The 10,372-nt window shown below is 48.5% G+C and overlaps 1 protein-coding gene across 1 annotated transcript; it reads left to right on the plus strand.

Annotated features, from left to right (window-relative positions):
• Nucleotides 1-1,827: 1,827 nt before the first annotated feature.
• On the plus strand, nucleotides 1,828-8,168 carry LOC104312615 (cystatin-B). Its single transcript, XM_069785933.1, has 3 exons — nucleotides 1,828-1,995; nucleotides 6,490-6,591; nucleotides 7,328-8,168. Exons 1-3 carry the CDS (start codon nucleotides 1,930-1,932, stop codon nucleotides 7,454-7,456), a joined length of 297 nt encoding a protein of 98 aa, XP_069642034.1. The 5' UTR covers nucleotides 1,828-1,929; the 3' UTR covers nucleotides 7,457-8,168.
• The last annotated feature ends 2,204 nt before the right edge of the window (nucleotides 8,169-10,372 follow it).

A 10,372-nucleotide genomic window follows, 5' to 3' on the forward strand; every position in this document is an offset into this window, starting at 1 on the left:
CACGAACGGAGATGGGCACTAGATGGCAGAAAGGGCCAAAAAAAGTACTTCGGTTATGGTCCACACCCAAAAATTTCAGTAGCCAAATAGTTTTAGTGCTAGTGAATCATTCCTACGGGCCAAACCTAGTACAGTAGCCCCTGAAGCGAAGCTGACAGCACCGAAAGCAGAGAAGAGCTTAATGCATGAAATGAAAACAACACAAGGTACAAACTGAAGACTCTGCACGAACACACCCAACGTGAGAAACAGGACGTCACCGTCGGCTGACTTGTTTGGTGAACAACACTCACTGGCTATGCACACTGTAGATAATATTGACATTTGGGTGTTTTTCATTCTTTGGGCAGTTTTCATTCTTTAGGTGTTTTCCGTTCTTTACATCTACTTCAGAGGAATTTGTACCCTGGCACGCACTGACGCTCCAACAGCTGCCATAATTTTATACTAACAGACCAACCATGCTCAGTTTGCTGGGGAACCCCCATCCACCCTCACCGCACATGTACGTGGAGCTCCAAGCCTCGAGCTCCACACGCTGCGTGAGAACTGCCGCTGCAGCCTCTTGTAGTGACACACGCTAGATGCAAGGGAAGTTCAGTTAAAAAAGGATCCCCTTCGTAAAGGTGAGTTGCAACCAAACCCTTTTTCCCATGCACAGGGGAGGGTCTATGTTCTCATCCTGCCAAGTCCAGGAGAAGAGGAAGTTTGCTCAGACGCCTGTCCGAAAGCCCGTCTGTGTGTCACACAATACTGATGAAGACAAGCTGAAAAACGTCATTCTGTTGAAAGCTCGAGCCTGCGAACCTCCACTGGCATGTCCCACCAGAAGTTGCCCACGTGAATGGCTGCCCCATCCCACCCCCATGGCTCAAAAACCTACTGGAAATCATGTGCCAACACTGGTGTTTCCTGAGCCATTAGGTAGAGAAGCAGCAGCAGTGGGGACAAAAGCAAAGAGCTTTAACTCTGTGGTGGGATTTCCACTGGCAAACTCGGCTGATGGGCAGGGAACCGTCACGGTGAAGAGCCCAATGCTTCACCCTCTCTCTGCTCACAAACCTGGCAGAGCTCTGCTTGCCCAAACCCCCAGCAGAGCATTTATTTGCTCTCCACAAGAGGAGAGAGGTGATACCGGGGTAAAGAAATCCTTCTTCCCCATTCTTTTTCATGCCATGTCCTCCCTACCAGTGCAGGAGGCCCGTTCAGCATGCGATACTGGCTGCTGCTAAATTCAGGGTTATATTTGCCAAATGTACCGAGGGATGCTAGGAAGCGGGGGGAGGAAGGTAGGTTGTTGTTGTTGTTGTTGTTTTCCCAAGGAATCTGGAGGTTTAGATTGGGGGGAAATTCAGCTAAAGACCTGAACATTCAGACTGAAGTCTCAGCAGGGGGTTTCTCAAAGGCTGGATAATTCCCCCCAGCCTTCGGTTTGCCGGCTGAGGGACAGCAAGACCAGCCTGGGCGAGGGGACGACGGACCCGGGAATCCCGCAGAGGGAAACCCTCCACGCTGCTCAGGCGAACATGTCGCTGGAAGTCGTGACACCCTGGAAAAGCAAAAAGCTGCCGCTCAGGACGGCGGGACGGTCGCAGAGCCCTCACCCACCCAGGACAGGCCGCAGACCTCCTGCGGATGGTTTATTTTTATTTTCTTCCTTTTCAATCAGGCTAGCAGACAGACCTGCTCCCACCGTACCCTACTAAAAATCCTCCCCCCCCGGCCCTGCCGCCTCCCCCGGTGCAGGCGGTGCCGGGAGCCGGGGCCGGGGCTTCCCACTCTCCCCCTCACACCTCAGGAGACCCCAAAATCAGATTTAAGCCCCCCCCTCCTTAGGCCCGGTGCTGGTCCCGCCCCGCCGGCAGGCCGGGCCCCGCCTTGAGGTGGTGATGGTGGAGGGGGGGAGGAAGGACGGGAGCAGCCGCCACCATGTTGTGCGGGGGGACTTCGGCGGCCCGGCCCGCCACAAACGAGACGCAGCAGATGGCGGATGAGGTGAGGGGACCGCGCCGCCTCGGCGGGGGAGTCCCCGGGGGCTCGGGAAGGAGCGTCCCGGGGAGGGGGGGGGGGTCTGGCGGGGCTGCCTTCTCCCGCCGGGCCTTCTCCCGGGAGCCGCCGGCTCTCCGTGGGGGCCTGCCCGCCGGGGTGGGGGGGTGCCCGGCGGCGGTAGGTTTGAGCCCGGCGCTGCGTCCCCGTCCCGGTGCAGGAGATGGCGGAGGGCCCAGGCGTGCTGCGCCATTGCCCGACGCAGCTGGAGGCGGAGAGGCCTTCCCTCCCCTCCTCAGTTCAAAGGCGGTAAAACCGGTACACCGCGGAAACATGCCGGCCCTGCGGAGCCCTCCCTGTGCCTGCCCGGCCTTGCGGAGGTTTATCGACACCGGGCAGAGCCGGTTCGGCATCTTAGGGGGGCGGTTTTGAGGGGTTTAGAGAGGAACCGTCGGCAGCCGTGAGTGCTCGGGGGGAGCTGGGCTGCTGCCCGCTCGGTCCCTGGCTCCGCAGGGGAGGTGCGACCCACCAGCGTCGGGGCAGGGACACCAAAAGGTCCGTTTTCTTGATTTTCTTGAGCTCAGGTGGTTCTTACCAAGTCTAAACCTTGTAGCCACCGGTTTGGGGGTGGGTGGTTTTTTGTTGGGGGGGGGGGGGGGATAAGCAAGAAAACTTGTCTGCTGCTTCTGCTGTTCCCCCACGCAGAATTCAGCTCTAACCACTGCCAGCTCCAAATCGTGATACAGTAACTTAAACTGCCACCCGTGTTAGTGGAGCACATGATTTTGCTCTAAAAATGCTGGTGTACGACTAAGTTCTTTAAAAGCACACGGCGTTGTTTCAGTCGTAGGAACTCAAGTTACTTCTGCTTTTTGGTTTTATCAGCTAGGGTGTGTCAAGCCAGTGGAGAAGGATGAAAGACGATCTCCAGCTTCTTACGCTCTTTGTCATCGTCTGGGTTTGCTCCCCTGGCTGCAGCAGTTTCTAAATACGTACAGAGCACCCAAAGGCACAGCAGTCATTGAAATTAATGTTTAGCTTGTAGAATCTGATGATTCTGCGTTTAAAAAAAGAGGGATGTGCGTCTCCTAAGCGCCAACCTGAGTTTGCAGTAATGAGTACATTATCAAGAATTGCTGAGAGAGTCCCAGATACTGTTTTGACCTGAAAGGGCCTACGTGTCATGTTAAAGATAATGCAGGTATGCAATTAACATTGCACATGGACTGAAAACTAGGTTTGAAATCCTGACTTTCTGTTCTGTGGCAGACTGCAGTGGTTTGGTAATCCAAAACTAAGATGAAGAGTATAAAAATGAAATCCAGTTGGATTCAGAAGTGAACAGAATTAACCAAAAATCTAGCATTTTCATTTAAATCACATAAATATTTCAAAGTTTGTCCAGCTGGTTTTGACTGCCAGTTTAAGTTACTTTATTTAATGAAATACAAATGGGAAAACCCCAAACTGAAAACTTGCCCCTGCAGTCATATCCACATCTGGATACAGACTGTGAAGGAAACACTAGTTTCGTTAAATCTAGGTAGACTTCTCCAATTGTTTTGTTCGCTTAAAATCACATCTTTGTGGAGATTTGTTAGAGCCTGCCAGTTCCCCTGCCATAAATACACTTCCTGTTCCTGCTTTTCCAGTCCTTGCCTCCATTGTGTTGTTTCGTAAGAATTGTGGCGATGGCCAAACATTGTTCAGATTCATGGTCCTGGCAAGTACTGCTGCTCGCCCAGAGCAGGTACAGTGTGAGAGACAGAGCAGGACAGCTTCCTTCCAACGGTGTCTGGCTTAGGAGTTCCCATAGGAACTGCCTCTCCATGGCAAGGATTTCCACCCAGGCCTGTTCTGCCTTTGGCTTCTTACTGGCAGCTGTGGCAGAGGTTAGCCGGGGTGATTTTGAACCACCTGCTTTTTAGTAACTGCTCTGGGATTAAGCAACAGGCCACGCAGAACAGCAGAGAGCCTTCAGGACATGATAATTTTCAGCCCTGTGATTGAATCACAGTTTGGGTGAGAAGGGACTGCACCTCCTGCCTGAGCACAGGGTCAGCAGCCCCAGGCTGCTCGGGGCTTTGTCCAGTCAGGTTTTGAAAACCTCTGAGGATGGGAACTGCACAGTTTCTCTGGGCAGCCTGCTGTACTGCAGCAGTGTTCTCAGGGGAAAAGTTTTTCCTTATATCCAGCCTGAACCTCCAGTTTCAATTTATGACCATTGTGTCTCATTCTTCTGCCATCACCCCTCAGTAAAGAGCCTGACTCCTTGTAGGTACTGGAAAGCTTTCCTCAAATCCTGCTCTTCTCCAGGCTGAGCAAGCTCATTTTCTTCTCACAGCACGAATGCTCCAGCCATCTGACCTCATGGTGGCTCTCCGCTGAGCTTGCTACAGGTTATTGACATCTTTCTTGTATCGGGGGCCCAAAACTGGACGTAGTATTCCAAATGTTCTCTAACAAGTGCCAGGTAAAGGGCAGTAATCGCTTGCCTCTCTCTGTTCTGGCTAGGCTCCTCCTGATCCAGCCCGGTATGCTCTTACCTTTGTTACCACCAGGGCACAGTGCTGGCTCACATTTAGTGCCCTATCCACCAGGACCCCCAGATCTAGGCTGAGATCATCCATCAGCTAGCAGGGTGGGCTGATTCCAGGTCTTTCTGAGAGTATTTCTGTCTGGGCTCTCCCTCCCCGTACTGAATTGGGATGCCTGTTTGTCACATGCTGTGGTGAGTCATTGCCACGATAACACCCTGACAAGCTTGCAGCTGCATGCAACTCTGAGCTGTCGGCAGTCATGGAGCCCAGTGTTCAGCTTCCTGGTGGAAATACAAAATGTGCTGAGGCAGGGCAATTTTGAGACCTAAGAAACCACCATTGCACAGTGCCTAGGATTGCTAAGGGAGCATGGGACAGGATAGGGTCAGTGGGATACTTATGTCCGCCCTCTTCCCTGCTGCTTAAAATTTGTTACAGTAGCTCCAGTGATGGAACCGAAACCACTTGCTCCATCTCCTGACTCAGGAGAAGGGGAGGATGGAGGTCTGAATCACTGCGCTTTCTGGGGCTGTGCCCTTCCTTGCATCTTAGAATGCAAAGTGGTTGGGTGTGCTTTGATTTCCGTATGGCAGAAAAGCATACGTACAAAAGCATCCAAACATCGTTATCTTACTTTTGATGTATTGTTCACAGCCTGGAAGAAGTGTAGAGGTATGACGTCTGAGAGAAGATGTACAGTATGATCAGAGCCCCCAGGGACAGGATAGTCACTGATGAGCCATCTTGCAAAGGCACCAGAGTTTGGTCCTGCGCCTTCTCAGTGCTAGAGAGGTGGCAGAACGTAACCAGTTGCAGGAATTGTTTCTGTTCCTACTTCACTTAGAGCACCCAAGCAGTGGCAAACTGGAACTTGTTTTCCCCCAAGGAAGCAGGTGGGATTCAGGCAGGAGAGCAAATGTATTTATTCCCTTTGAGTTTAGGAAGAAGGGGAAATACACCATATAGCTGGAAAAAGAGTATGTACTCACTGCTGGTACTGTTGCACTGGGAATGGAAGGAGGGCTACATAATGATGCAGTGCAGGAGGTAAGGCCTGGGTAGAACTGTGCTTGCAGCAAGGACTCCAAGACTAATGCATCTTGTCCCTGTAAACAAAGCTTGAAATCTGCTTTCCTGACCAAGAACTTTACCGTGTAGCTGTGATGTTCTAGAGAGCCAAGTGTGGGAGAGAAAGCTGCAATGCAGGAGTTTCATGCCTGCCTCTGAGGTATTGGACAAGTTATTTTGACTTCTTGAGCACTGGTTTTACACTCTGGAAACTGGGATGATAACTCAGAAGCCTTTATGGTTCAGTTATTTTTTGGAAAATATTTGCAGTTTGAAAACATTACAGATTTCAGCAGACACGCTGGAAGAACTGTCAAATAAGTGTTATAAAACCTTAGGCTTGGGTAGTTCGCTTTCAAAGCTTGATTTTTGGATGTCTGTTCTGTGATGCTGGGTCTGTAATAACTTGTTTTGAATTTGAAAAGGGAGCTAATGCTGAAGACAGCCCTTTTTCTTGTTGTAAGAATGATGTATATTAAAAACTTCTCTCTAAAAAGACCTATAGTCTTGTGCAGGTAGATACTGAACCACTTTATATTTGTTGTTAGATATACAGGACAGAAAGGGAAGCTGAGACATCAATAGAGGAGACAATTTGTCACAATAAATCTTTTAGCATACCCACACAATTCTCTTGTTGGAGGCTCCACAGTTGGTGTCAGTCTGTGGTGACTTAATCACACCGCTGTCTTGGCTTTGCTGCCTGTCTAGATTTCTGATCCTGCTTTATTCATTTTAATTCATTTTAATCTTTTAATAACTTGGAAAAGCAGGAACACTCTGGGAATTCAGAAGCAGTGACCTGGAGGGTACTGAGGCACACTGATAGTGTGGGCCTTAAGTCCTAAATACTTGAATCTTGCATCAGTCTTAAATAACCTATTGTTTCCTTAAGGTGAAACCTCAGCTAGAAGAAAAAGAAGGGAAAAAGTTTGATGTCTTCACTGCAGTGGAGTTTAAAACTCAGGTGGTTGCTGGAACAAACTACTTCATCAAGGTAGAGGACACTAGGCAATGGGAATTTTTTTTAAATGTATAATATTTGGAATGGTGGGGTGTTTTTTTTTCTTTACTTACCTACAGAGAGATGCTCATGATTTGGCCTTAATAAGAAAAAAACCTGTACATTAAAAAAAAAAAATACTAACGCCCCCCCCCCCCCCCGTCTCCCACCCTGTCTCCCTGTCTGTATTAAATGGAGATGAGAGTACTTACCTGTTTTCATAATGATTTTTACTTTTCAGTTATTTTCTGAAACTTGGTTTTGGGGGATAGTTACACATCTGTGATGTTGAGCACTAACATTGCATTAAGTGAAGTCCAGATGTGTAAAGATACAGTGAAGTATCAAATCTGCTTTGATTCTGCCTGTAGTGATGCCGCACACAAACAAGCAACTGTAATCAAAGCATTGAAGTGCTTGTTGTGCCAGATAAGATTAGAGCATTTTGCATGTATTTAATATACTAATCACTTCTATGCAACTCCGATTCCCTACCTGTATATTCCCTGTCTCGGGCACAGGGAGGACTAACAAGCATAGAAGGAGTAGGTGGTATTTCCACAAAGTCCTAACTCCCAGTCTGGCTTAAAACAAGACCGCACCTTCTGAGGTGATGGTTTTTCTTACCACCTCTCTGCTTTTCCATCCTCAAAACACACCAGTCTACACCATCCCTGCTGCTGGAGGCTGTGGTTACTCCGTGGAACTCACTGGTTTTCATGCTTTGCAGGTCCATGTTGGCAATGATGAGTTCATGCACCTGCGGGTGTTCAGAAGCCTTCCTCACGAGAATAAGCCACTGAGTCTCCACAGTTACCAAAGCAGCAAGACCAAGCATGATGAACTGGCTTTTTTCTAGCAAGTTTATCTTGTGTGTTTTCCTAATGGTTTCTTATGTGCATTTTCTATAGGCTGCAAAATGTTGATTCCTGCGCCAATGAAGGAGAAAGGAAAGTGTCTTGTTTTATACTTAACGCTGGAAAAAATCATTTTCTCTTATGCCATTCCCTTCCTGTGCAAAATCTAAATTTTGTCGCACAAAATCTAAATTTTTGAGTCGCACAGCTCTCTTTTCACCTATACTAATGCAAACCCAAGTAGCTGCACTGACTTCAGTGCAACTTAACCGGAATATTGTGACCGAGTCCTGTTAGTGGACTTCCTTGGGCTGGAAATTGAAAGGGGAGTGATACTCATGTATTTGCAGCAAGGAACAAGAGAAAAACCAGAATCTTTTCTGTGCTGTTTTGCAATTGTGAATATATCTGTAGATGTAAATTGTACTCTGTATTTTATTGGCAAAGACCTGAAGAGAGACTTGAGCTGAAGCAATTTTGAAAGCAAGGGGACGGGGAGGATTATAGTCCTTTGAAACAAACATTGCCTTGGTAATCATGTTTATCCTCTTGCAGCAGTAGGGTGTAATGTCCAGTAGAGGGTGTATGAGTTTAAAAAAAAAAAAAGAAAACAACTTGATTATTTTCTCAGTCCTAAGGAAGAAGTCCGGGAAAGGAATTTAAGCTGGACAAGCGTTTCTGCATTAATAATAATAAATATTTCTCTTTAATTGAGATGGCATATTTGACTGGTGTTTCACTGGTCTCTTTACTGGTTATTGGTTATTATCTTCCTCAGAGATTTTTTTCCATGACTGTTTTTCATATTCCAGATAACCTTAATGTTTATTCTATGTTTTAATTAGAAATACTTTCTTTTAATCTGGTGAGAGACATGAAAGCTAACAAGAAAGGCTTCTGAAGATGTATCAGCAGCAAAAGGAACACTAAGGAAAACGTGGGCTGTCTGTGCTCAGCGGAGCAGGGGACCTGCTGGCAGAGGACACAGAAAAGGCTGAGGCACTCAATGCTGCCTTTGTCTCAGCCTTTGCTGGTAGGACTCGCCTTTGGGAATTTGAGGTCCCTAAGGCGACTGGGAAAGACTGGAGAAAGGAAGACTTCACTCAGCAGAGCTGGATCAGGCTAGGGGAACACTTAACCTGGACTTGGACAATGCCATGGGAGTTGAGGGGCTGCACCCATGGATGCTTCGGGAACTGGCCAATGTCACTGCAAGGCCGCACTCAATACCCTTTGAAAGGTGACGGGCTTCGGAGGAGGTTCCCGAGGACTGGAAGAGGGAAAATGTCACTCCTATGTTCAGGAAGGGCAAGGAGGAGCATCTGGAGCACTACAGGCTCATCAGCCTCACCTCAGTCCCTGGAAAGGAAAGGTGATGGGGTAAATAATCCTGGAAGCCATTTCCAAGCACATGAAGGACAAGAAGGTGATTGGAAGTTGTCAGCATGGATTTGCACAGGGGAAGTCATGCTTAACCAACCCGATAGCCTGCTATAATGAGGTAAATGTCTTGGCAGAGGAGAGAAGCTGGATGTTACTTACCTTGAGTTTAGTAAGGGTTTTGATACTGTCTGTCTTCCATAACATCCTCATAGACACAGTGATTAGTATGTGCTAGATAAGCGGACTGCAAACCAGCTGAGCTGCTGTGCTCTAAAAGTTCAGCAGCCCATAGTCTGGTTAGAGGTCAGTCCCTAGGGGCGTACCCTTGGGGTCAATATTGGGACCAATACTCTTAACGTCTCCATTAATGACCTGGATGATGGGACCAAGCGCACCCACAGCGGGTTTGCAGATGACACGAAACGGAGAGGAGTGGCTGACGGACCGGGTGGCTGTGCTGCTGCTTGGAGGGATGGCAGCAGGCTGGAGATGTGAGCAGACGGGCATCTTGACTGTCAGCGAAGGGAGATGCACAGTCCTGCACTGGAGAAGGAATAACAGGTACAGGCTCTGCAGAAAAGGGCTTGGGGGTTGTCCTGTTGGGCACCTTGTGGCAAAGGTGGCCACTGGTAGCTGTGGGCTGCATTAGGAAGAGCAGTGCCAGTAGATGGAGAGACCAGTCTCCCCACCACTGCCCCGCGTTCAGCACTGGTGAGACCACCTTGGGAGTGCTGTCCCCTGTTCTGCGCTCCCCAGTACAAGGCAGACAGGGATGTACCAGTTTGAGGACAGCAAAGGGCCACCAAGACAATTAAGAGATTGGCATATCTGACTTAAAAGGAGAGGCGGAGAAAGCTGGGCTTGTTCAGCCATGGCAGACAAGGTGAAGGGGGAGGCAGCAGAGCCAGGCTCTTCTCAGTAGCACTCAGTGAAATGAAGAGGCAAGAGCCAATAGCCACAAACTGAAATACATAAATTCCATGTAAATATAGGAAAAAATGTAGGGGAAAAAAACCCTAACCTTTTTTTTTTCCTCTTTAATAATCACAGGGGTGGTCAAACAGGGGCCCACATTGTCCAGAGAGGTTGTGGAGGCTCCATTGATGGGAGAGAGCGCCAAAATTCTGACTGCACATGGTCTTAGCCTTTGAACTGAGGGGAGACAGCCCACTTCTAGATGACACTGCTGCATGTCCTTGGCCAGAGACTGAAGAAATGACAAGCAGCTTTGAGAGGAGAGGGCATGGTGAGCTTGCATGCATGTTACTGGGCTTTTTTGTTGGAGGTGTGCTCTGTGTGTGTAACCAGCATTGCTTAGGAGCATGTTCTGTCTCGTCATTATTAGGGGGAGTTTACGTGCTTTTGCTCATATCAGTGCCTGAAAAATCCTCACACTCCCCCTCCAATATGAAATAAAGGGAGGGAGTAAGTCTGGCTTTTTATGGCACTTCTTGTTTTGCTAAAATAAAGTGGGTTTTGAGACACAGGGTCTTTTTTGGTGCTGGTAACTCCCACCCTGAAGTGTTTTCACAGTT

The sequence above is a fragment of the Haliaeetus albicilla genome, chromosome 6, assembly GCF_947461875.1.
Source record: "Haliaeetus albicilla chromosome 6, bHalAlb1.1, whole genome shotgun sequence".
NCBI lineage: Eukaryota > Metazoa > Chordata > Aves > Accipitriformes > Accipitridae > Haliaeetus > Haliaeetus albicilla.